Raw genomic sequence first — 27,282 nt, 5'->3', positions numbered from 1 at the left:
CTGTCATGTTTATTTCTGCCAAAAAAAAGTAAAACACATTTGGACAGCGAAGGAATGTCAGGATTCTTGCTCAGAAAAAGGATCAACATGCTCTGAAGTCAGTCATGTTCCAGTCCACAAAAACTTTTTTTGTAACAAAATATCGATTTCTGCTGTCCCTGTATCGATACATTATTAGCAAACAAAATATCACGATACTACACAGTATCGATTTTTTCCCCCACCCCTAGCATGGATCCACTCTGTCTTGTATCAACGGCTCAGGCTCCTGCTGGTGATGTAACGATGTAGAGGATATTTCCTTGGCACACTTTGGACCCCTTAATACAAAATGAGCATCATCTAAACACCACAGCCTACCTGATTATTGCTGCTAACCATGTCCATCTGTTTATGACCACTGAGTACTATTCTCATAAAGCTCAAATCATTTCAACATGGAAATGAGTTCACTGTAGTCAAATAGCCTAAACAGTCACCAAATCTCAATCCAATACAGCATTCTTGGGATGCAAAATCTCTGAGGAATGTTTCCAGCAGCTTCTTAAATCTATAACGTGAAAGAATTTGGGCGGTTCTGAAGGCAAAAGAGGGTACTGGCAAAGTGTACCTAATGAAATGTCAAGCACAGTCATCAGTAGCATTATACACCTTTCCTCTGAAAACCTTATTTTTTCAACCACTTAGCTGTTCTTTGTCTATTGAGATACAAATAAACATCAGTAAAAGAAATGACATAAAATATGCACAGATCCTTATTCTACGCAAAGAAAGAAAAGTAAGTAAATACTCAGAGCATAAACAGACACTTTGGGCATCAAACCCATTTTTATTTGAATTTAATGCAGTTTAATCGAACACAGTGCACATGCAAAGTATCATATTTAAATATCCTGTATGTTTGTACCAAGTGTCATGTTTTGAAAGTTAAATATTTTAACATTTAGGTAATAAATTAACAAAATCGAAACATTACTAAAAACACTGCCCACAATGAGTATACACATTTTAATAAAGCATAAAATACATGATAAATTCATAAATATGCAATGTTCATACCTGTACCTTTTTCTGAAAATATTTTCTTAAAAACACAAATTCAGTTTAAGACACCAAAAAGGGAAGAAAAAAAATCACAACTGGACAAATTTCTTTATGTCTTTACCATAAGAAAAAGAGTACTTTGCTCACTTAAAGGTAGTATGTGTAGGATTTTCACTGCCTAATAGAATAACATGTGCTACAACATACAGTCACTGAGCTCCTTCACTGCCTCTGTTGCTTCCGAATATTCAGCTACCAGTCTGCTAATTAAGAAGCAAAAGTGACTTAGTCTTGGACTTAATACAAAATCATCAACAGTACTACACCTTCTTCAATAACTCAATACTACACATAGCACCTTTAAATGTATTTTCTGCTGTTCAGATCATCAAAAAATACAGTAAGAGACTGTCAAACAGTGCACGAACCCTTAACAAAAGAAAACAAAAAAACAATCACAGTTGAAGAAGCAATTACAGCATAGCCATGGGGGCAGGGTACAGCTATAAAAGTACTGATGAATGAAGTGTTTTGTGACAGGGAACCACTGGGTTCCCACGTTACTGATCTGTTTTTGAGAATTTCAACACCTTAGGGTCAAGCAAACGGACACAAAACACCTTTGTTGTGTGCCTGAGTGATGGAGGTAGAAATGCTGGGCAAATGGTTGAAAATCCAGCATAGGCAAGAATGAAATACTCAGTCATTTGCTTACCATAAATATGAGTTTTCCTGTATATTAAATACAAGTAGCATATGGCTTACCTGTAGCACAGTCTGCAAGCTCACTCTAAACTGTCAAAAATGTGTTTAGATTTGTCGCAGAGGGGCAGGTTAGGCTTGTTGCACTGGTAGACCTAAAGGGACAGTTAACGGACGAAACGTGCTTATTTGCTTTTTTGACACTGTGGCGCCGACACAATGAAGTTGAGCTGCAGCCAGCAGTTATCAGCAAGCCAAAGCTAACTGAGTGTCTACACAGAGAGCACAATGCAACCAGTACATCTAGTAGATGTACTGGTTGCATTGTGCAGGTACACGGTTTGAAGGTGCTGGAGCCAAAGACATAATGACTGTAGTTAAAAACTGAGCAAAAACGACTTGAATAACGTAAATGCATAATGTTCTCTCAGATGTGACAAGTAAAAAAAAAAAGATGGCTGAAATGTTTTTTTTGTGAAAACAGCAAAACTCAACTCAAGTCTGGACACGATATCCTGTTCGTTACACAGAAGTGTGAAGAAAACATTTCACAGTTTAGAAGAGAATCTGTTCTCATATTCTGACGTCTCGTGTTCGCTGCTCCGTAGTATAGTGATTACTATATTTTGCATTAAATGCAAAAAAAGATCTGTGTGTGTGTGTGTGGTGGTCCCAGGCCTGGACTATTGGGAGCATTGTGTCAGGGTTTTCCTCTGTTTCTAGTCCTTATCCCTGTAACTGCCCAGACAGGTCATCAGTCTGCAATTAATTTCCGCCAAAAAAAGGGCTAATAACCACATTCCTCCAAAACTGTGAAACTTTTCCTATAAGTCTCCAAGAATAATGTTAGTCACCAGTGTTGAATTAATAAAAAAAGACCTCAGAGATTGCCTTTACACTCAAAAGATGTGTGTTTAACACAGAAACACACAGCTGTTTCTAACTAAATAAGATTACACAAAAGCTGATTAAAAAAAAAAATCAATGGGGAAAAAAAATCCTAAGTACAAAATTAACAGCAGGCCTGATAACACAGAGTACGTAATACGTTTTGACTCCACAGGCTAAACAAAACTAAAATAACTCAAATACAGGCTGAAGCTGGCCGAACCAGCTGAACCTGAAGTGCTACCACTCTGTTTGTGCTTCTTTTGGCAACCGAATTCTCTGCACCAATCAATCACATTAGCAGACATCTGACACGATCCTTCCCACTTTGCAGCTGCTATTCACCCGCATGGACGGTACTTTTATTTTCAGTCAGTGAGTCATAATGCTGCTGCAAATCCTCAGCAATGTTCACCAAATACTCTTAACAACTAGAAGGGAAAGTGTTAGGAAATAATCACCTGATAATACTTGCCTGAAACAAACAAACAAACAAACAAATCTATTTCAGCCTAAAGAGAAGTCACTGTGCAGCTCTTCACTTTTGACAGGCACGTTAAAAGTTACAGACTGGCCTTAAAGTTAAAATGGCTTTTGCGTTGAGCCAAATCAGAAGCAAACACTGGTAAAACACATTTCTAAAAATATTTTTTTCTTCCAGCCTTGAATCCTCATGGCTAACACATTTCATGAGTTATTTCTAGACACAAGTGTGATACTTCTATTATACTCCACCATACTAGATGAGAACAAGACAATGGAAAACTGTGAGCACCATTGGAAATCCTTCACTGAGGTTCTCCAGTAAACCAAACAACAAGTGCTGAGATCCACTTTGACCTTAAAAAAACAAACAAAGGGCTGTACGATTGTCATATGAGAGAAATGGGACTGCAGAAGTGTTGAGTAACTTCTGAAAGCTAACAGCAATTTATGATGTTACAACATATAATACACTGTCTGGCCAAAACAAGTCACATCTGAATGTAACTAAGGAAACACATAAAAGTCTATTACTGCAGTAATGAATATGTTTTTGCTAACAGATTATCCAACACTAACCAATGCAGTTCTCAAGCAACCATGTTTGAAGATATTCTGCGGTTGTGGAAAAGCCATTAGTCCATTTCAGAACGGTCAAATTATTGGCCTACATGGTGAAACTACTAAAACAGATCAACAGCAGAAATCAAGGATATGTTTAACAGTGAAGGTAAATATTTCTAAGTGCACACTGAGAGCTCAATGGAAGCTACGTTGCTTTAAGAAAACGTGGCTTAAATGAGGTTTATATTTGCTAGGGAGCATGAAGATCAGACTCTGGAGCAATGGAAAAAGGTCATCAGATTGATGGGAATATTTGGGGAAGAACAGGCAGGTGAAATGCCTACCACACAACATCCTGTGGGATCAGCGTTATGACCTGAAGTTGCTTCAGTTGGTCAGGTTTAGGTTCGAGAACATTACGTGCCCCAAGAAAAAGGTCAGCTGACAACCTGAAGCTACTGAAGTCAATTAACTTCCATTTTATTTATATATTGCGAAATCACAACATTGGTGGCCTCGAGTTGCTTGAGGTAAGGTAAGGTAAAGAGCCTAAAATAATACAGAGGGCAAGCACTTGGCCACTTGGAAGGAAAAACTCATTTTATTTAACAGGAAGAAACCTCGAGCATGGGTGAGGCGCTGAATTACTAGGTTTTTCCCAATAATGGGAATGGGAAGTTCGAGGGGTACGGCAGACTGGAGAGCGCTTTATCCACACTGAGAATCTTTGCTGAAGAAGGTTTTATACAGCAGTCTGACTCTCCCATCATCAATGATGAAACCTTTGGAAAATCCTAATAGAACTCTGGATGGAAATAAATGCTGGGGTATTCCCTAACCTTACAGAAACAAGCCCACGGCAAGTGCACGTTGTCATCAATGCAAAATACTGAAATTTGTCTTGGTCAGGCAGCATACAGCAGTCTTGTTAGGGGTACAATGTGTAACACTAATAAGTAATCTCATGGTTTTCCAAAGGTGCTTTCCACATTTTTCCAAAGTGTCCCGATATCACGCTCACAAAAGTAAATGCATTTGAGAGAGAAAATATGAACCTATTGAGCAAATGTTTCAAGCAGTCTGAGCAAACTCTACAATCGCACATCGAGGAACGATCCATGGTTGACGAAGGACAAAGAAGCTCAACAAATTATATTTATGGCTTTAGGATTATGCATATTTTTCTAAGCTATTTGGGTGGAAGTTACTCCCCAAATGTTTGCGTCAGTGTGTGGAATAAAATACAACCTTTGATTTTTTTAATCTGCGCGGGTGACGGAATTTCAGGTGGCTCCATGACACACTTATAGGGATATGCCCAAAAGTTATGCTCTTCTCTCTGCTTGATTTCTTAGTATGTAGAGGAGAAGAGCCTCACAAACATAGACATAAACCAAGTGAATAAGAAGCATAAGGTTTAAAGAAAAATTAATGTTGAACTTTTGATTGTCAGCTGTTCTTGGTGCTTGAAAAGCATTTAAAAAAATGCTAGACTGATTGTTCATATTAACCTAGAGTATTTATTCATATGCGCACCTGGCTGCTAAAGCTGAAAGTGCTCTTCTTTCAGAGAGGTGCTGATTTTGGACAATGTTGTCTGTAATGCTAGTAGTAATATTATTTTCTCCCCCCAAACTACAGAGATAAGTACAGAAATGTGGCTGTATATAATATAGGATTTACTGTTATATTACACTGCATTACTTTAAGCTTGTTGTCACTATCTGTACTCAGTCATTGCATTTCTGAAGTTAAAAAAAACATTTCTGCAGGTGCACCATAAGGATTTCAGCTCTATTAATGGTTGTTTCAAATGTAGTTCTCTTATTATTATTACTGTACTAATGTTAATATAATGAAATGTGTCTTTGAAGGTGAATTTTTTAAGACAGTATTGGCTTTGCTTCGGTTTTTGTACATCTATATATGTACTTTTTGTTAACAAAACTACAAGGTGGGTGGTTCTCTTCCTCACATATTAAATAATGAATGATGTACCAGCCCTTTTTGAGTGAAGAAAAACACTAACATTTTATAGTATTAGTGATAACTTTCTTGCCTAGTTAGTGAAGCTGCAAGTGATTTTGAAATGTGAAAATATAGTAACAGACATGCTGGTCATCATCACATTCAGAGATCCACTCTGAATATAATCAAAGATTGGACTATTTGGACCTGAGATTTTAAGAAGCTGCTGTTGAGAATCACTTTGTGAGTTCAGAGGTGCGTCTCATTTTCTGATACTTATGAATATTAATTTTGATGTAGTAAACCAAGTACCTACTTGTGTAGGGTGTGACATTTGACAGGGTACTGTCATTTCAACTTGAACATGGCAAGCTGTTCACTCAGAGAACTACTATAGTAGCAGGTAGCTCGAACTGTCGCAATACTTGCAGCATTACAAGTTACAAATCACTGACCTAAAACTAGTTTTGCCTACACTAAAACAACCCAAGCTACGAATGCAGATCCACTGCCTAAAAAAAACAGGTTGCTTTTTGCTAAATAGTGCGCAGCGACTATTTAGCCTGCTCCTACTGGTGGAAAATTGTTCACCGGCTCCTCCCTTTCCACTTCAACCATTAAGGGTCCAGTCATACAAGTCAAGAGACTGGTTGGCAGGAGCCTGGCAACTACTGGTCACTCCAGCAACCATTGATTGTTAAGGTTTCTATAGGCTGCTGACAAGAGACCAGTCAGTGGCTTGTTGGTAATAATTGGTCACTAGGGAAAAATGGGTATTTCTTAATCAGTAGGCGAGTGGTTGCTAGAGGCTGTTGCTAGTTGTGAGGTGAAATCGGCTACAGAGAGGTATACAGTGTGTAACATATTGCCAACACCTGAAAACTGTTCGAAAAGTGGTACTGAAACTGTGAAGAGTCCAATGTAAACACAAATGGATAGTCTTGGTCTTCAGAGTAAAAGTTGTGGTTTTTGGAAGATGTTGGTGTAAACGGTAAGGCACAACTTTTACTTTGAAGGGGACCACTCCCAGTGTCCAGGATGTAGTCCACTTTTTCTTTCTCAGATTCTTGGTGGTCAATTAGTGTTTTCATCTCCGTGTCTTCCATGAAAACTAAGGGCGACTGCAACAATTTGCTAGCGATGAAAGCAATCACAAAAAAGGCAACAACATCGAGGAATCACTCACCAACTGGTCAGGGAATACACAGTTCGGTGACTAGTCTCTAGGCCTATAAGTGACAACTGAAAAGCATTCTCCAATCAACTTTTAATAAATGTTATGTTTACAGCAGGTACTTAGTGTGAATTGCATGTAGTGTACAGAAGCATACAATAAGAGACAGAGCAGGTTTGTGCATTAATGGTTTTCAGCATGTGAGTTTTGCAAATGAATTATTATAAAAATCAGACTTTCACATGGGTTACATTTTCTGAACATTTTTCTAATTAATATTGATGTGATTTATGGGTTCATAATGTAACTTTGATGTTGTGTGCAAAAAATAAACAATCTAAAAATCAGAAAAATAGAGGCTACTGCCTTAAGACATCATGTCCGCAACAGTATACATTTGAGTTCCTCCAAAACTCTAAAAAACAAACATACAAAATAAAAAACGAAACAAACTGTTGTTTGTCTGAGACTCCACTGATGTGCTACAGGCTTGAAAACGCCTGTAACACGGCAGTGTGAAGATGTCACCAGAAGTGGATTTAAGTGTCTCCAACTACAAATAGGCTGCTTTTAATCACGATCGTGCTTCAGCGCAATTGAGTTAATTAAACTGAGGCCCTCTGCGCAGAGGTAAGTGTTTGCTAATGTTAACTGGTTTGACTTCACGAAGAATTTGATGAAAAGGATAAGGGCTGATTTCAATGATACTACGATTGTTCAGCCTGGAGTACTTAGGTAAGTATTGCTTGAAGGCTATGATTCAGAACTTAAATGGGGCATCCCTGAATACCCCAATCATTACAAGGCCCCATGATTGACTAGTATAGTTTTTGCATTACTGGATCATGGATTAAAGGAATACTCCACTGTTTTTTTGTAACCTCATCTATCTATCTTTACATTATAAACAGTGCAAAAAGTAGCTACTGTATATGTGCTTTGCATTGTCACAGTCAGACTTTTTCAGGAAAGCAAAAATGCTTTCAAGATTTCAGTGGAAATGCTGGCAAACTGAAGGTAACCAGCGGCACATTAGAGGTTAATCATGAATACTGACAGCCGTGTTTAATGTAGCAGAGGTGAGAAAGAGGAATATTTTCACTTGCAAGCCTTCTCATCATGTGCGAAAATGTGTGAAAACGGAAATACAGTGCATTGACCACAAATAATTTTGAAACTGGGTTTAATTTAGTCGAACAGTGGTTTTCAGTGGCCTCCAATCTGGTTTTGAGGCATTTCCACATAATAATAGAAAATACAATATTGTTACAGTATTATAAAATCATATATACTGGAGCTTTAAATTCTTTTTACTAAAGCAACTAGCAATGGAGAAAAAGTTTAAAGAACTTTAAAGGCCTTTTTCTCAACCAAATTTTGATTTTAAAAACACTAACATGTAGATAATATTTAATATCTACATTAAAATAAAATTTAAAAAAACAGTGGAGCATTCCTTTAATTAAGGGCAGGCAAATGAAATCTGTGATATGCAGCCACTGATAACAAATGGCACAGTAAATGAATGATTTACGTATAAAAAGAAGAGAAAAAGTGCCAGTGACAACCAGCTATGGCATATTTGTATTTAGGAAAAACACTAGGACCACATAAAACAATTGTCTTTTTAAAAAAGCTAATAGGACAAACCTTAAAGATACCAGCTGGCAACAAGACAAGGGGCCCACCCTTCATCATGTACCAATAAGCAAAAAGGCAATACAGGATGAAGAGCCTTAAGGGGAGGAGTGAGTGTGCTGGGCCAGTGTTTGATTTAATCTGGAATAAATTGTAGAAAGAGGGCTTATTTTAATACTAGTTACACATTGGTGGAGATCTTGTACTTAGGAGACATGTTATTATGGAACCAGATGAAACTAAAAATGACGCCCATGGTTTTGGGTATACGCTCGTCGTAGGCAAACGTCATGGCCTCGTGCAGCGGGACTTTGACCACCTCGATAAGCTCTCCCTCCTTTGGCTCACCTCCACCTGGGCTGACGCAGTTGTCATCGGACACCTCAGCGTAAAACATGGTCTGCTTGGCACCGGTTACACCGACACCCGACCTGGAGGAGAGACAAAAAATAAAAAATCTAAAAGGACATCTTCTTTCATTTTTAAACAGGGCTGAGTGTCTTGTGCTGGTGCTTCAGTATCAACACAACACTCTTAGAGACCAAAACAAAGAACTCAACAAAGTCACATATGAATTCTGTAAATCTGTCTTTCACTCTTTATAATAAAAAAAACCCCATATGGTGTAAAAACAATAAATTCTTTAGCATTTCAATAAAATATTAAATCTCTGCCGCAGGCGACAGTGCCCTCAGGTTGCCTGCTATTAGCAGAGCGCTTCAGTATACTGAGTACTTCTGTCAGAAACACCCTCATAGGTGTTATGAGGGTTAAGGTGATCCCCGTCTGTATAATGGAAGCAGCCTACACACAACAATGGTCGTAGACAACACCAACAGAGCTGGAGGTGGTGTGTAAGCTATATCAAAAGCGTCCTTATGAGAGTCATCACTCAAAGCTGTCCAGCTGCTGCTGTCTAATGTGGGACTGTTCGTCTCCTGGGTCTTTTCACTGCCGCTTCAAGCTCTACTCAGCTAATAATACATGGACAAAGATGGATGACTTGCCTAATGCTTATTTCCAGGTCACTTATATAAATTGTGCACTTTTAGTTTATAATTTCAGAACTTCCTCCAACCCCCGCGCCCCCCCAAAAAAAACAAACCATACAAAAAACCCTGCACTGTCACAAAGACTGTTAAGTAATGTTCTTATAAATCTCTCTACTTGACCACTCAAAGCGCTTTATTCAACATGCATCATTCACCCATTCATAAGAGCAATTTTTCTATGCCTTTCTAACATTCACAATCCAATGGAAGCATCAGATTGTGCATCCACTGGATTGTGAATCAATTGGAGAGCAACTTGGGGTTGGTATCCTGCCCAAAGATATTTGGGCATGCAGACTGGAGCAATCAGGGATCAAACCACCAACCTTCTGATCAGTAGGTGCTCTTCTGAGCTACTGCCAAACAGTGTTAATGCACTATTAAACCACTGTAAGGGTAATTGTCAGGCACTTTTTTCATTTTTACAGACTAAACTAGTGAAAGAGCACCAAATCACAGCAAGAAACATTCATATATAGAGCAAAGAATGATCCGACCTAAAGCCAGACTGATATATGATTTTAAGACCCATATCGATACCGATATTTAGTGATTTGAAAAAAAAAATACGATATAGCCTTAACACATGAAGCATAAATGGATTGGTTATGTGTATTTATGAGTCTAAAATATTATGATAATGCAGTTTAAAAATAATCTTGTTTTAGTGTCATAACTAGTGATGGACTAATCGTTTACGCTCTGCCCAACTCTCGGATGAGAGAGTTGTTGCGTTTCCAAACAAGTATTGCCAACAGGAATGTTGTAGAGTGCCCTCTGGTGGATAATCTATGTAACATCAACACCACTAGCATGGCTGTGAAGGGTGTTCCTCCTTTCTCGTCTTTATGTTTTTACATTTTTATTTATTGTCCGTTAAAGCAGATACAGATATGTCAGCTAATATTGGCTGATATATTAGCCCTGTCTACATATCAACTGGGATATAATCTAACCTATCATGTTCACGCAGCTAGTGAAAAAATAAGTGGAAAAATGTTCATTTAGATGAGGTTAATAAACAATCATATACCAATCCAACAGTGACAGCTTTTATAGACTAAGCTCATTTTCAATGGCTGTACCTATTAGCTGAAAGAGTAAAATGGCAAACAGTTATAATATTTGCCTGGTTATTTAAGTCTTTAAAAAAAAGTCTTCTTATTTTATTTTCCAAGTGAATTTTGAGAACTCACTTTACTCCCAGTGCTCAGGATAAGGGGAGCACTGGTTTTGCTATTCACTGGCAGATCATCACACAGGAAAATTGCACACATGATTTGACTAACACTTTCAGTCTGGCACCTTTTAAAATCCATCCATAAAGCTTTCCCAAGCCTTTCCAACAGACAGGAGTTTTTGTGTGTGTGCTCCAATAATCTACAGTATATATCATTTAAAAGTTTGAAACACTGCAAATGTAGGTTATTTCCTAGTAAATGCTGCACAAGGAAGTTCAGAATGTATAATTAAAGGAAATTATAACAAAATAGGACAATAGGAAATTAATTGTTAAGGGACAAGAAATCCAGTGGGAGTGACTAAAGTAGATAAGATACACAAGATAATGAAAAACATTGCACTGAGACTTTCCTGTGATTTGAGTTGATACTTGACAAAAGACCTTGACCTTGACCGAGTGCTCCTAACACAAACCATCAGCTGTAAATTATTTTTGAATTATGCGCAATAAACCCAAAAAACTAACCTGTAAGAAGTAATCTTCTTCAGCTTGGAAGCTGGCACATCGTAGCCACATTCTTCCAGCACCTCCTGGCGGGCGATCTCCTCCAGAGAGAGGTTAGGTTTGTCCACCAGGCCAGCGCAGAGCTCATAGGTGACCCCCGCAGAGGCAGGCAGCCACTGAGAAGAGCTCTCCCCTTCTGAGGCTGACTGGCCCTCCTGAGACTCCGTCGCGGCTTCTGCAGCACCCTCCTCGGTTTTTTCAGCAGACTTTGGTGGCTGCGTCTTGGCTTTTTCCCATTCACACATGTATACAGCTGATGGTGGGAGAAATGGAAGAAAATGCCAATACACTCGGGTAAAAAAAGCTCATTTTAACTGCAATGGCTACTTTTCAATCTTTAAACATTTATTGTCTGATAAATTCTATCGTGAGCTCAAGGTTTAAAATAAAGTCCCATTTTGCACTGCAGATAAATACTTAAAAAAAATGGCAAAACAAACGGACAAAACAAATAAATCAGTGCCCAGGTGTCCTTGAATTTAATAAACGCCAATGTGGAAAAGTCTGGTCACTACTAACAAAGGAGGCTAGGTTGCATTGTAATGGGACCTCCTGCAGTCTATTTATGAGTCTGTATTGTTACTTCCATTCATTTGAATAAAAAGTATGCACAGGATGTCCATAGGATGTATACCAAACTTAATCTAGATTGGTGAACATAATGAAATTGAATAAACTGTACTGCAGTGTTTTTGGTGTGCCACTTTGTGAACACAGAAAAAGAAAACTTACCTGGACGGAACTGTTTGACGAGGACAAAACAGTGTGAGGTGGTGTTGAAGATCAGCACAGATACACTGCAGACATTGGGGTGTGGGAGAAAGGCAGAGTTAAACAAATGTTATTCTCAAAGGACATGTTTTCTACCTGCCAAAATGACACATCACTGGTGCAGTGACGTCAAGTTCAAGAGAGCAATAAGTCAGTGGTGAACCATTTTTTAAATCCCTTGTGATGGAATCACCAGTCTAAAACATGCACAAGTCAAAGAACCCTGGATTCATGTATAAAGGTGGTCAAGCGTCGGGTCCAAACGCTGGTTTTTGCCAGTTGACAACCAATACTTAGACTTCCTGAAAACAAAAGACCGCCTGGTAAAAACTACTACTCTACCAAATTTCTTTACCTGGCACATTCTCAAAAACCAGTATAAAGCTACCATAAATAGTGACATCACAGCTGTTGCACGACACAAGCAATGTCATGACTTTAAACTTAATGCAAGATGCTACTTGGTGAGGGGGGGGGGGGGGGGGGGGGGGGGGGCTTCTCGTCGCTATGTCTGTGTGACTGAGGCTAAACAATCATACCTGTGTTTCATTGTGTCTGGTTTCCGTTACAATGTTCATCCACTTGAAAGTAGTTTTACTTGATTCTGCAGTTTATAATTAATCCTGGTTAATCGTCTACTGGGTCTTAGTCCTTCAGTTCATCCTCTGTCTGAAACGAGTTGTTTCAGAGACTCTCCATTTAAATAAACCTTCGTCCAATTGGTTACCCTTCACAAATGGAAGATGTGAAAAGCAGGTGTGTGGGGCTTGTGTACAAAAAAAAAAAAGCCATCTGCCTGAGACGCCCATGTTAAGAAAATCCACCCTTACTAACATTAAAAAGAAAGTTGGGGAAAAGAAACTGAAATATACAAAATGTTATGTAGTTCTGTGTCATTCAGGGAGACACACATCTCAGTGTTTAACAAAAATCATAACCTACAAACAAACGGAACGATCATACCCCTGACTTAACCTTTGTATTAGACATTTCCTGTTACAAAGACCTAAAAATAACATGCCACTAAAAATAAAATGGTCTGCCAAAATGAACAGTTTTCTAAAATAAGAGTCTTGCTTCACTGCTGATATTCACAATGACTCTTAACAAGCAGGATATGGAGATAAAATAGAAGGAAGGTCAGCATGATATGCTTCGCCACTGGCACCCAAAGAGCTCTATAGGCACAGGTGGGTCACCGCTCGAGTGTGTTTGTGTGTATGTGTGTGAGAGTCTCACTGTTGCTGTTTGTGGCGACTTGAGGCCTGGGGTTTGTGTTGGGAAAGCGGATGCGTCTGAGGCAGCAGGAAGCCCTGCCCTGTCTTTCCCATGGAAAGAAGGAACCAAGAGTTTGCTGGTACAACACCTAGCTGCAGCTCCTGGGCTGATACTTGGTTAATGTCTGTTTGCGTTTTAGATTTTCAGTTTTGCCTTTTCAAACATGTGTAATGTCAGCTGACTGGTTAATCCTTCTTAAAAACAGGATCATTCCCTTTGTAGTTTATTTTATTGAATCCACTACCTCATTTAACCTTCAGTGAAAACAAATGTCTAGTCCCTACAGTGTGCATTAAATCAAAGGAAAAGTAACTACAGACCTCACTTTTATTGGTACAAACACAGATCATAGCACACACCGATTAAAAAGTCATTAAAAACACCTCTACTGTGCATACTTAAAGTTAATAAAAAAGGTAAAGGAGACTACACCAGGTAATAAATGTAGCAGCAAGCAGGCCTGTAAACTATGATAGCCATTAACTGCTATTTTTACAAATTCAAACATGCTTGCTGCTTTGTTGGGTCCTTTTTCAAAACACTTTTGTGTTCAAAATTGCAGAATTGAACTTGCACTTCCAGCAATAACAAGTTAAAATCAAAGCTGGAATTAACTGTGGGGTTAACTTATAAATCCTTATAAATTTGCATAAAATATACCATCTCATGGCCCTGAAAACAGCTTCAGAAAAAGGTCAACCATCTTTCTATTACTGATTAAAAAGCCTTTGATTCATATCTGGATCCAGTGAGCAAACTCTGCGACTTATCTATTCAGCTCCTTTCGCCATACTCCATTGTTTGCTCTCACCTTGAGAACACAGAACAGCCATTTTCACCTCCTCCCTTGCATCTTTCTAGAGCTTCTTTTTCACACTGATATTGCTGAAGCTGATTGCAGATATACACGAGAAGACTGCGCTGTAGGGCAATATCACCTCACAAGACACAAGTGAGGAGGATGTAGACAAAAAGTGGGTCACAGGCCTGAGGCATTGGAGCTGTCCCTTGTGGCAAGTCATGGTCTTATAGTGCTGTTACACACCATTACTGCTCTTCTACTGCTTCCTGGTGAAAAAAAGGAGCTCTAACAGTTAAACCAAGAAGCAGGCTAAACAGACACTCAGGACTTTTCATGCACGGTTAAGCTTTCTCTCTGGGGCATCTGGCTGAACAGCGGGAAATCTGGGTTAAGGCAGACGTATGAGACGCAGGACTAAGGTGACTACTGGTAGAAAGCTTATGGTTTAAGGATATTATTATTTGGCCCAAGTCCCACTAGAAAAAAAAAATGGGTTAAAGGCTACACAATCCATCTTCTGCTGTCAGATCGGAGCCAAGGACATAACCACATCCCTTCTTTCATTTACCAGCTTTGGTTTAAATGAGTCAAGTGTCGTAATATTACATTTTTTAAATGTTTTTTTAAATGAATTATAAGATGCAAATTCTTTATTGATATAAACAGAGCCACATTACGAACTAATAAAACTTACAGCAAGCTAAAATGCATTAGAACAAACAAACAAACAAGGGTTTAACACAGTAATCATTTTATTTTTATCTTTGCCTTTCTGTTGCCTCTGGGCGTCTTTTATTCTCAGATTCATTATGTGAAGCTTTCTGTTATAAATAAGGACTACAAACCAATAAGAATGGCACCTGTGCAATGAGAAACCTCCTATTTCCAAAGGTTTATCAGCAAGCATCTTAATACACATATATAAAAACAGGCAAAGAAGGACATGAAGCTGATGTCCCATAAGTATGAATGATCTAAATTATAGTTTAGAGTGTAGTTTTTATGTTTGTCTTGTTTGGAAAACCATTTCCACGCAGTCAAGTGTGATTTTACAGTCAGGTAGCTTTTCTCAGAAGGCAATATGCAAACTTCAGTTAGCTTTGTAAAGTTTTAACGCTCTCCAAGCTCTATAGAAATAGCAGTTTCTTAAATAAGTTAAAGAGGTAAAACTATATACTCTTCAGATACTTTATTACTAATTCTGTTAAAAATGTTGCAGAGTTTGTTGTCATCCATGACTCACCTATAAAGTAATTTGTGCTGTTGTGTCTGAATGTGTCCCATGGAAGAGCAATTCAGTTTCATGTGTTTTTGTAGTTTTCAGGTCAAACCCTGCTTGTGCAAACAAAGTAAGCACTTGCTCTAGATAAGTGGCAGCTAATGAAGCATGTACTTCCAGAATCTTTGGCTCCTGCATTGACGATCTGCACCTCTAAGTCAAAAGCCACTGAACATTTTACAGTCAACTGTCGTATTTACACTGAGAGTAAATTGTTCCCCTTGTGCAGAGTTAAGTACTATATCTAAGGCAATATCCACACACGGAGCTATTAGCAGTTGTGTGGCAATCAGAGCCCATAGAATATCAATTACATTGAGCAATTTCAAGTGACAACGGGAGAAATAACCCCCGGGCAAAACGATATGGACAGGTACAGAGGTAAATTTTTCCCATCTTAGAGCAATCGAAGTGACTACCAATGAGAGCAAAGGATATGCAGCAGTCGATTGAAAAACACATGGGTGGCAAATGCATTAAAGGCTTAACAAGGCAAATAGAGCCTGGAATGTCCAGTAGCAACCAACTGTCACAATATTTAAATATTGACAGGCCTTAAGAGGTGAGGCCTGTCCAACAAGAAGATGAATCCATAACATGTGGAATACATGTGAATAGGTGGATAATCCACATAGTGAGGGAAAACCCTTGGGATCCTTCAGAAGAAGCTAAAAGCAAAGACTGTGAACCAGATACACCCTGAAACATCATGAAATATCATGAAAACCCAGGTTATCAGTTAACCTTACAGTTTAATTGTATTTATTTATGCAGTACTGTCAAGACCTTTTAATAATCTTGGTAAATGAAATTTCTATTAACTACTGTAATTTCCCCAGGAGGCCACTTATCAAATAACCGCAAATCTTGGTAAATGTGCATGCTTATGAAGCAGATGAATAACTGTGCACGTCGCCACAAACTCATCTTCATAAGAATTTTAGAAACAAGCTGAAAAAAATGTATTCAATAACGCATCTCATAGAATTCTGACTACAGTCTCTTCTAGTCTAATGTTGCCTTTGATAAAAAAAAATCTGTCTTTCAAATCTTTGACTAGTTCTTCTGAAAGACAACATCCTGCTGAGAAGAAAATGCTATGCACACTTGCACAAAAATGCAAAACAATCCAGGGTCTATTTGATACATGCCCCACGGGGAATAACCCGTTTCGCAATATCCACATGGGGTAGAGAAATGCAGGTTTGGGTTTACTGCTTCTTCCCTCTGTGGCACTATTTTTCAGAAGAACTTCTCTTTGGGGTCATTAGGAGAACAAAATGGGGCTGAAATAACCCGAGACTTACCTCAGGGCATTATGGCAGACTGCGAGTTGGAATTACGGCTTTGACGCAAATGTGTGATATTTCTCTTACAGAGCCCCACTAAAGTTCAGACATTTATTGCCACTTTCCCTGTATAATTGCATGGCACTGCTTTCTTCAAAACAAGGTGTGTTAAGGTTGACGATCCTCCAAATACAATGCATTTTTAAGAGAAACCAGATCATTGTGGTGTAAAAATACCAGAGAAGTCAGATGAGAGGAAATTGGTTTGGATGTTCAGGAGCAATCTAGGAACCAATAAGGCTTAAGCCTACCATGGTCTGGAAACTGCCGTTTTACATAGCCAGAATGACAAGAGGTATGTGTGGAAGACTAAAGGCTTTTAAACTTAAGTACACTGGACCGACTGCCAAGCATGGTGGTGGTAGCATCTTGCTCTGAGGTTGTTTTACTGCCTGTAGTACTGATACACTGCATAAGTGGATGTAACAATCAAAAACGAGAACTACCTCCAAATTCTTAAAGCTTTACTCAACAGTTAGACAACTGAAACTTGCACACAACTGGAATGATGCTAAACACACATCAAAACAGGTTTTGGAATGAATAAAGCAATCTAACATTAAACTTCGGAAATGGAATCCCAAAACTGAGTCTATCCCAGTGACGTTAAAAATGTTATTGCTCCGACTTGTGAAATTATGAATTCTTATAAAGCAACAAATCTTGTCATGATCTAAAGAAACCTGAGAACCAGTAAGAACCAAAGTCATTGACATCTATCAGTCTGGAAAGGATTACAAAGCTATTTTTAAGGCTTTGGGACTCAGGCAAACCACAGTGAGAGCCATTATCGACAAATGGAAAAAAACTGCCAATAATGAGAAAACTTCTGAGCACGGCTTTATGTTTAAAACAAGCTCTCGAGATTGAATAACCCCTCCTGACATAAACATGTATGTTATACAATTTCTCAACAATAACAATGCTGTGTGTCAAGGTCTCATTTCAGGCTACATTAATGTTTTCTTACCTCTTCTGTGTAGTCTGGTATTATTTATTAGCCATTTAGTTTGCCAATAAGATGTATTGAGTAAATATACATGCAAGTAAAGGACAGGAGCAGTAAAAGTAAATTGAAAGTGTTTTTTACCTGTCATGGGTCCGCATGAAGTCCCACGATTTCTTTGTACCATTCTGCGTAGAAATAAGATGACAATAAAACACCATAAATTAAAAAAAAGTATGATCTCATAGTAATTCTCAAACACTGCTGGGTTCCAGCTGCATCAATCAAAGTGTTTAAAAAGATAAAGAGTGCCTACAGTTTGCAATCAGTGTATTATAACCTGTTTTATTTCATATGACTTGCATGACAAGATATCAAATCCCCTCTCATTTGGTTAACAAGAATATTTGCTGCACAATTAATGTTGTCTTATTGAAAAAAGTGCACCCAATAAAAACATCTGCAGATGCAAAGCAAAAGAAAAGCACCACGAAAAACGTGTTTTCTTTTTATGCCTTGCAATTGCCTCACAATTGCAGAGAGAGATTCCCAATAACTAAACAATAAAACCCTTAAGTGACAGAAGTTGTTGTGTTTGAAAGCCCTGTGGACACATCAGCACATTGGCATAACAGGCAGCTTCACTCTTTCAGTAAATTTCCATCTGTATAATTATGATCAAGCTGCAAAGGAGGTGTGTTACCCACACAAAAGACAGACAAAAATATTCCAGAAATCACAGGGCTTCAATTTATAGCTTGTGACACATGCATTGTCTGGCATGTGACTCTCATCTGTAAAATGATGAGCTAACATCCTGAAAGTTTGGTTTCCTTTCTTTTACATTATTTTCATTAAAAATGGCTGGAAAAGATTTTAGGAGTTTGTTCCGAAATGTATAAAGCCAAATTTGTTCAATGGAAAGCTACATGCTCTAAGCTTTGCTGCTTTTTGAAAATATAAAAACTGGCATATCCACTTCTTTTAGCATGTATTGGCCAATACATGTCATTGCTTCAATCAACTGAATTCCTAAAGCTACATTTAGCTACATGGGTCAAAATGTCAGGATAAGGCTCAAGGTCAACCTGCTTTCTACATACAGCAAGGCCAGTGTAAAGCTAGCATGACCTAATGCTACAATACTCAAGGTGAAATAATACCAAAATGTTTGTCTATTTCCAGCATTTACTCAGCCAATACAGTGGCACTGAAGAATAAGTCGGGCAGATGAAAACAACATTCATCAAAGCTATAATTACATGAGTAATGGAAAACAGCGTTTTTTCGTCTGTTTTCCGAAAACAGCTGAAAAAGCAGGAGTAACTTCCAAAGAAAAGGTGTGCCAAGCTTATAGGATCATTACCAAGAAGACCTGAGGCCATCATTGCTGCCAAAGGTTGACTTCTTACTTGTCATTTAAATAATTGGTTCATGTACCATCAACAAGCTCTCCCTGTGTGAAATAACCACATTAACCTAGCATATTCCTATCTCTGCATCCAGTGCTGTTTAAATATGGTAAAGTTGGCCTACATTTTCTATGCCTGAAGAAATATGGCCTTGATTCAAATTTAGGCTGCACCTCCTCTCCACCTACGAGCTCTTTCAAACGCAGGGATGACAGTTTTACTAGAACAGGCTTATCCCAGTTACAACACACGGTGTGTTAGTGAGCTGTTTTCAGTACCACCCAAGAAAAAGGGAGGTGGTACGGCTAATTTCACTGATTCAATCAGACAACATAACTGCTGTTGTAGCAACATGATTTGTGGTTAAAGCTGCAATATGGAATTTAAAGATTTCTATCTGAAAGGGAAAAGTTTAATCACAACTACTTGATTGTGTGGAAGTTAATTTCCTTTCAAAGCATGTTCCACAAACAAAATCAGCCCCAAAAAAAAAAAGAAGAAAGAAATGAGAACGGCAAGCTTGGAAGGAAGGAAGAGGCTTTATTTAGCACCCATATTATCAGTTACTCATTTCTTTTTTTTTTTTAAAGTTCATTCATTCATTCAGGGTTTCATCTGTAGCGTAGTAACTAAATGGCTGGGGCCTTTCTGTATAGAATTTTCATGTTCTGTGGGTGCTCTGGTTTCCTCCCATATTCCAAATAGATGCAGTTAGTGAGGTTAGGTTAACTGGTTATTCCAAATTGCCCATAGGTATGAATGTGAGCACATGTGGTTCTCTGTCTGTGTTAGCCCTGTGATAAAATGGCGACCTGTCCGGGTGTTCCTTGTGACCCTAAATGGGATAAAGCGGAAGAAAAAAGATGGATGACTGAATGAAAACAATGCCTTAGATCCCAGTCTCTCCATCCTACAAACTGGTCAGTGACTCTCTGGGAACTACAAATCCCTTGAGATAAAATGTATATTCCTTCACCAAATGGCAAGTGACTGCTGGAACTAACCAGGTATAATTAATCATAAAGAGGTATACGGATTTCACCAAAAAACAAACAAACAAACAAACAAACAAAATAGCAATACGACTCAAAACTATGATATTTACAAGACCAAAAAAAACTCACATTTTAGGAGACAGTTCTGTCTTATGTTGATTACTTTTGCTTGATAAATATTTTGAAGACAAGTGAATATCATAATTTGCGCTGTACAATAGCTGTGTTACTACATTACTATCCCCTCTGTAAATCTGCGTCTAAGCAAAGGAACTAAAATGCACATCAACAAAATGCAAGCTACTGCAAGAACACGGCATCCAGCGCATGATGTAAGAGGTCATAGTCACATGACCTTAGCATGAAGCCAAGCCAGGATAATTCTGTTCATGCACCATTAACTGTCCTGATTTGGTGTGAAATGGAAGCATAAAACATTTATGTTCATTTATTTGGCTCCACAAGTAAAAGACTGCCCACTTACATATGCAATTTTACTGCATACTTTTATTTTAAAGCTGAGATAGCAACACTCAGTGATTAACTGAAGGCATTTTCTGTGTCAAATAAGAGAGGAATTCCTGTCAAAAGATCATGAAAGAGTGAAAAAGTCACTGCAATGAAGTCACTCAGAAATGCTGTAAATAAAAATACATTTTTACTCCAATTGCAGTGACTAAAAAAAGAAAAAAAAGATAGAACAATGAGAGTCATACATAATCTCATGTTCAGCCATTATTAAAGGCCTGATATTATGTGATTAAAACACTGCAGACATGCTGCGGGTGTAATTACTCACTAAATCCTTCCATGTCAGAAATTGGTATATGTGTTTTACATGCCATCATATGAAACCAAGCCCTTTCACTTCTCCTTATGAAAGCAAAGCTGGTATGGTGATGGAGTGTGTGATAAATCATTTTGTCATGACTGAGGTAGGGATGCACGTCTCGTAGCTTGTTGCTTTATAAAAATGCTTGGCTCTGGAAAATGCTCTGCTGAGGCGGAGTATTTTTGCCATCACTGAACGTATTACATGGAAATTGCAGGGTATTTGCATAAGTAAATGGTTACAAATGCATGCACTAGGGCCCCTAAACCCATCCATGTTGTTCAGAACTGAGCCTTTGTCAAACTGAGGCTATACATTGCATTGCTGTACAGCAGACACATTAAAATATACAATAGAGCTATACTTTGAGATAAAATGGCATTTTATAATCCAGTCCTCCAGCTACGGCAGGTTATGGTTAAAGTGGCCCTACAGCCAAGTACAAAAACAAGATCTATCACAGGACCAGAGCCTCTGTGTGAAGGCAGCTGAATAATCTCGAGAACCCCCAGAACAACCTGGTCAACCTCCCGGTACAGAAACACAAAACAAGAAGAATCTGAGCAAGATTTTAAGACAGAGACTGAACCTTCAGAAGAAAACCTTCAGATCTCTTGGAACAAATGCTAAAAGGAGTCAAAAATGCTTAGGTGGTCAATAATGCATCTAAAGGCTTCTGAATTTGCTCAGTGCAGAAGAAATGTGCAGGAAAGGTGCACCATCAGTTCAGAGTAAGCTGCAACTACTATACAGACATTTCTGGTAACAACACAAACTCAAGGTTATGAAACAGTGAGGATAAAAATAACATCCAAGAAGGTCTTTCTATTTAAAAAAGCAAAAAAGAACAAAAGTCATCTGGATTTCAAGATTAAAGAAATACCTTAATGTTGTCAGCAATTTCAGACAGCACCACAAAGAGACTAGCAAACACCTCGAATAGGGTTTGTTTACAGTACATCACCATTAATTGGCCATGATTACTGTTAAAAACACTGTAGATACAACACATTTATCTTCCAGCAGTGACCTACTACATAAGGTAAAACTGCACCGCATGAATGTGTCAGCGCACACACATTCCCTCTTTAGTCTCCTGTCACCACTCACAGATGGCGGGGTTCCCCTCATTACTCAGGCCACTTGCTGAGAGAGGGGAGGCGGGGACAGCTTGAATGGCCCAGGGGAGATGGAGAATCATGGCCGACACAGATTACGACAGAGAGATTAGCCCACGGGGGGAAAGAGAGAGACACAGGCAGAGAAAGAAAGAGAGAGAGCAAGGCAAGCAGAAGCAGGCTACACAGGACCTTGAAATTAATGTGGTCCCTCTGGCTTTGGCCATCCGAAATGACAGGCTCGTACGTGAATGGCTGTTGTAGGGAGGGATGTATGGTCTTGATCTTTTAGGTGCTTAAAGTCTAATAACCATCACACACACACACACACACCTTCTATGCTGACTATAAAGCAGACAGCTGCAGCAAGAATAAAAAAAATTAACTACCATCCTCAAATACAATAGCTCCCTTTGAGTCTCATCATGCGCGCTCCAGTTTTTTTCCTGGTTTCATTTATAGTTTCTCTGTTTGACCCTGCTGTCTCGACAAAGGCAGCAGGACTATCATTACAACGGTCAACGTGTTTTAAAAGTAACAAAAAGCATCTACACGTGCAGGGGGGGAAAAACCAGCATGTGCAGTTTCTTCTCAAGGACGCAGTTTCCAAGTACAAACTGACTGTGTCCTCCAGTGAAATCCACAGAGAGTATATAAACCTCAAATCAAGGCCAGTATACATCAGTGCCATCACCAAACTGAACTTCAAACCTCCTGCCTGGTCTGTACCATACACACACTGAGCCATATTATTTTATTTAGATACTTCCATTAAAAATGTTCCAAAAGGTACAAACACCACGAACAAGGTTGAGTAGTCCAAGTCAGTGATACGAATTAGCAGACAAGAGGCTAAAGCAGTCACAACCGCCGTGTTCCTAACTCTAAGCCTCACCAGACACAAAAGTAGTACCATAAAGCAAGCACAATACGTCATTCTTCTTGAAACAGGAGCTTTACTGACCTCTCAAAATTCCTTATAAAGTGTTGTGAATGTCAACTACTTCAGCTGCTACTGAAGGAAGGGTTGTCTGCCAATCTGTCTCCAGCACTACTGTTTGAAGTTGTATGCCAACTGCAGGAGGCAAGACAGCACTGTTGGTATCAATACTGTTGCAACTGAGTATCCAATAGTAACATTTTTAGTACTGATTAATATTTCAGTATTGATGTATTTTTTTTTTTGACAACTCTGGTGGATTTTAGTTAGTTTCTGGAACTTATTCACAGGGGAACAAAAACTAGATGCTCTCTCTGGATCAACTAAACTGACCATAGTGCACCAACGTTCTATCTTCTGTCATCATTAGCCTAAATTGAGTCTAAATGAACATAACATAGTGCTTATGTTAAGGACATAGTGTTTTCAGTGAAAGAAAAGTTTCGTAGAGTATCGAAGAAATCAAATACTTTAACGCATTTATCTCATGGCAAACCTGTAAAATCAAATTTTGAAATAATTACAATTGATGGAACCGTTATTCATTAAATCTAGACTGTTTAAACTGTGATAACCCGTGTTGTTATTGTGTTGTGAACAAATAATTTTAATAATTATATCCTCCTGGAACTGTGCCCTTATTTATAAGCAGATAATCACTATGGCAATCAGTTAACTGCTGTGATTCAAGCACGAGCAGATAAATAACCATTCACGTAAGAAAATGTGCGCTTCAAGATCATAAAGATCTCATATTCATTCACTGGCTGAAAGACGCACAAGGTACATAATTCTAGATGAATAATTCAAATCATTATAATGAATAAATAGAAGGTAATTATCTCGCTCTAAGCACCAACTCGTGATTCGCTGTCAGCACGAGGCGACAAACATAAGAGGGGTTTCCCAGAGTCAACAGAGCACAATCACCTGCTTTGGAGAAAGCACCAATAAACACTAATGATGCAGAGAGTCTCTTATGCATGACATTATGTACTTTTGGAGTGTGTTGCTGTGAGTGTGAGTAGATTTCTGTTAATGGCCAATAGCAAAAGCTGAAGATGTACAGATGAACATAAAAGGATTGTGGGAGAGATGCTCCCTCGGCATGACTGAAAAGCCTTTGTGGGGAGTCTCTGAACAGCCCCTCCTGACGTGCAAGGCAGAAATGATGAGAATGAAAGAGAAGGCAGGACAGAGAGAGAAACACAGAGGGTCCACCCGTCATCTCTTTTGTTGTCCATCTGCTGTCTTTAGCCGTTCCACCATCCTCTTGACAGGCTTAACCTTCCCCCTCTGCTGTCACAGGTGTGTACCCCAAATGGGACAAACTCCCAAAAAGAGTACCATGGTACTTGAGTTTTTGGATTACACTGAAAACAACAATACAAAAAAGAAGCTTCCATACATGTAAACCACAATTTGTAACTGCAAGTACCAATTAAAAGCCCTTTTTTCTCATTTGTTTCCAAAACAAAATATACAAAAGAGTCTTTTTTGGCATGTACTAATTACATGAAACAGATGTCATTAACGTGCTCTTATAATCTACTGTGTAAGTAACGCAGCAGCTCCTAAGTTTTAAGAATGAGTTCAGCACCACAGTCACTATCCAGGTTTTACACAACCATATCCATAGCCCAGCAACAGAGAAACTGCACAAATATTTTGAAACCTAAAAATAAATTCATCCTGGACTGCCGCCCGTGTTTGGGTAAGGAAGCACTTCTCACTTTGCAAGGAGACCATCGGGACACAGTCATCACACTTTGCTTTTAGTGGGAGGACAATTTTTATAGTAAATTATTAATGGCTAACCTAAAAAAAGTCAATCAAAGTTCATTGGCGGGGACACTTTCGGAAGCCCAGACCTTCTCATATTTAAGATGCATATATAAAGCAGTGCAGTGAGGTAAACGATGAAAATGAATATCAGATTTTGGTCAGAGATAATCAGCACTGCCTAAATTATTTTACCACCACCTGGATAAGAAGCTAAAGGTGGATAGATCATAGATAGATGCTGGCATGGATGGATGAATAGTGACTAAAACTGCACCCGCAAGCCCCTGAGACACCTATGTCCTTGGATAATAAATATTATTGACCTACAAGACAATTGACTCTGCACAAGAAGCGCTGCAAAAGCAAGGACGTGTTTGAAACGATTAAGTCATATTTACACCTGAATGCTAACTAGGAATAACAAAGTCTAGTTAGAAAAAATGAATCCCATCAACATGAGCATAAACATTTTTCCCCTCTTTTAGGTGACTTGGAGATTAGCACTTGCTATTTCAACCTCACTGAACTGCATTGCATTCATATTCAGAAAAATGTGAGATAACTGTGGCACTATGATCTGAGTCACAGCGTGACTAAATGAATGACTGAATGAATAATTTGTAACTGATAGGAAGAAACAGTGAATATCATTATGGCACTGACAAAGAAACCAAATTTTATTGGGGATGGGAATCAAAACCAGTTCACAAGCTTATCAGTTCATTTCATCAGTGTACGCTACATCTCTCAAAACAATCAAACTCAGAGGAGTAGCTTTCCTTTTGCAAATACTTTTTTTCTCCTGTTTTTTCCCATGTGTTCAGGTGCAGTGAAAGTAACAACTGCAGTGCTTCTAAAAAAGTTAAGTAGGCTTATTTTTTTCCATACCTAAAATTGATGATGAGCCACTAAGAGAGTCCGTAAAAATACCTACAAGCAGAATTAGTAATCACATTAGCAAAAAATATACTGACTTATTTTCTATTCATCCTCACTAAGGAAACTTATTGGGCATGGTCAGTAACAGTCCAATCTTACTGATTACAGTCTTCCTCTTTTCCTCTTACCTGGTAGCTCTATATTCAACATCCTTTGTTCAATATATACTCACTATCCCTCCTCTGCACACCTCCAAACAATCTCAACCTTTCCTCTCTGCATCTCTTAATAATGCTGACTCAAATTGCTTGATAACTGAAAAACCAAATTTAGGTACTCAAAATAACTGGGTAAGCCTTATTAAACTAAAGCGTTTGAATATAAAGGCACATCTACTATGGTTTATATTTAAGACAGGAGCATGACGTTGATACTAACAAAAAGACTTATAGTTATATTTTCTTAATTGAAACTTAATGCAAAAGAGTGATGCTGATCTGAGGTAGGAGCATGTTTCTCTGCACAATGTTCTGTCCATGATCTGCACATTTTTGCAGGTCAATAAAACACAAACACACGCATAACACTTTAAATCCCGAAAGGATATGAAAAGGAAAAACTACTCAGTGTCGCTCAAACACAAGCCTGGGCAACTTAGCTCTCTACACATCTGAACTTTCAAAACCTTCGACCTTACTAGACCCACCAGACTGGGTCACTTTGACAGCTGAGATCAACAAGTCTCGCCTGTCTTTACAGTGCAAATAGCGCGAAAAAAACCCCTCTCTTTTCACGTTAAAAAGACCAACTCGAGCCATCTACATCTCCTCGCTCTAATATAAAGCATGTGCCTCTGTTAAACCATGAAAAAAACCCTCTGCAGTAGCAGCAGGCTACCGTTAGCATGGTAGCTCATAGCTCCCTGTTAGCTTAGCTGTCTCGTAAAACACAGAGGTAACTGCGTTTCAAACCAGACCAAATACAGACCTCTTTAGGTCGTCGTGGTGCATGTAATGCCAATTTTTGCTGTCAGTGATTGTGTTTAAGGTCGGCTTAGCCTTCATGTTATGCTAAAAAAAATGAATGGGGGTGGGGGGGGTTGGGTTAGCCTACATCATCCAACAGCATCTACTAGCCGTTATTACTCAATAATAACTCACCTGGCTATAGTGCACCCTGAACGGCTTTAGATAGTCAGACTCTGTGCACGGAACCACTTCAATGTTGTTAATCTCTTCCATAGTTTACACTTGGAGCTTAGATTTGGAGGCTCACCGCTGTTGTCTGTCACCCGCACACTAACTGACAGTGAAGGAATGCCTACGGAAGCCGGGAAAGGACATGAGACTTGGCAGTAAGGGAACAACAAAGGGGGGGAGTGAAATGAATGGCGTTAAATTTATATAACAATATAAATTTATGTGAAATAAAGAAGAAAAGAACAATGTTTTATTGTTGCATCATCTTAGCCCCAGTTATCTTTAAATGATTAGTCTAGATTAACCTAAAGAGCCAAGGACAATGCAATATTGCACACTATACATTCTATGTCACTCACCAGTGCTGCCCATAATACTAGGATAAAGGATGTAGCTATCTTCTGATACCTGTTAGATGGCAAGACAATGTACTTTGT

General features: G+C 38.7%; 1 protein-coding gene across 1 annotated transcript; it reads right to left on the bottom strand.

Moving 5' to 3' along the window:
* Positions 1–804: 804 nt before the first annotated feature.
* Positions 805–26,977, bottom strand: nudt14 (nudix (nucleoside diphosphate linked moiety X)-type motif 14). The gene is made up of 5 exons (XM_004550572.3): positions 26,807–26,977; positions 17,830–17,873; positions 11,993–12,057; positions 11,222–11,513; positions 805–8,892 (listed from the first exon to the last, which is right to left on the bottom strand). Exons 1-5 carry the CDS (start codon positions 26,885–26,887, stop codon positions 8,643–8,645), a joined length of 732 nt encoding a protein of 243 aa, XP_004550629.2. The 5' UTR covers positions 26,888–26,977; the 3' UTR covers positions 805–8,642.
* Between the last annotated feature and the right edge of the window lie 305 nt (positions 26,978–27,282).

This window comes from Maylandia zebra, linkage group LG15 (assembly GCF_041146795.1).
Source record: "Maylandia zebra isolate NMK-2024a linkage group LG15, Mzebra_GT3a, whole genome shotgun sequence".
Taxonomy (NCBI): Eukaryota; Metazoa; Chordata; class Actinopteri; order Cichliformes; family Cichlidae; genus Maylandia; species Maylandia zebra.
Note: the sequence above shows the minus strand (reverse complement) of the source record. Positions and strands in the feature narration are given on the sequence as shown.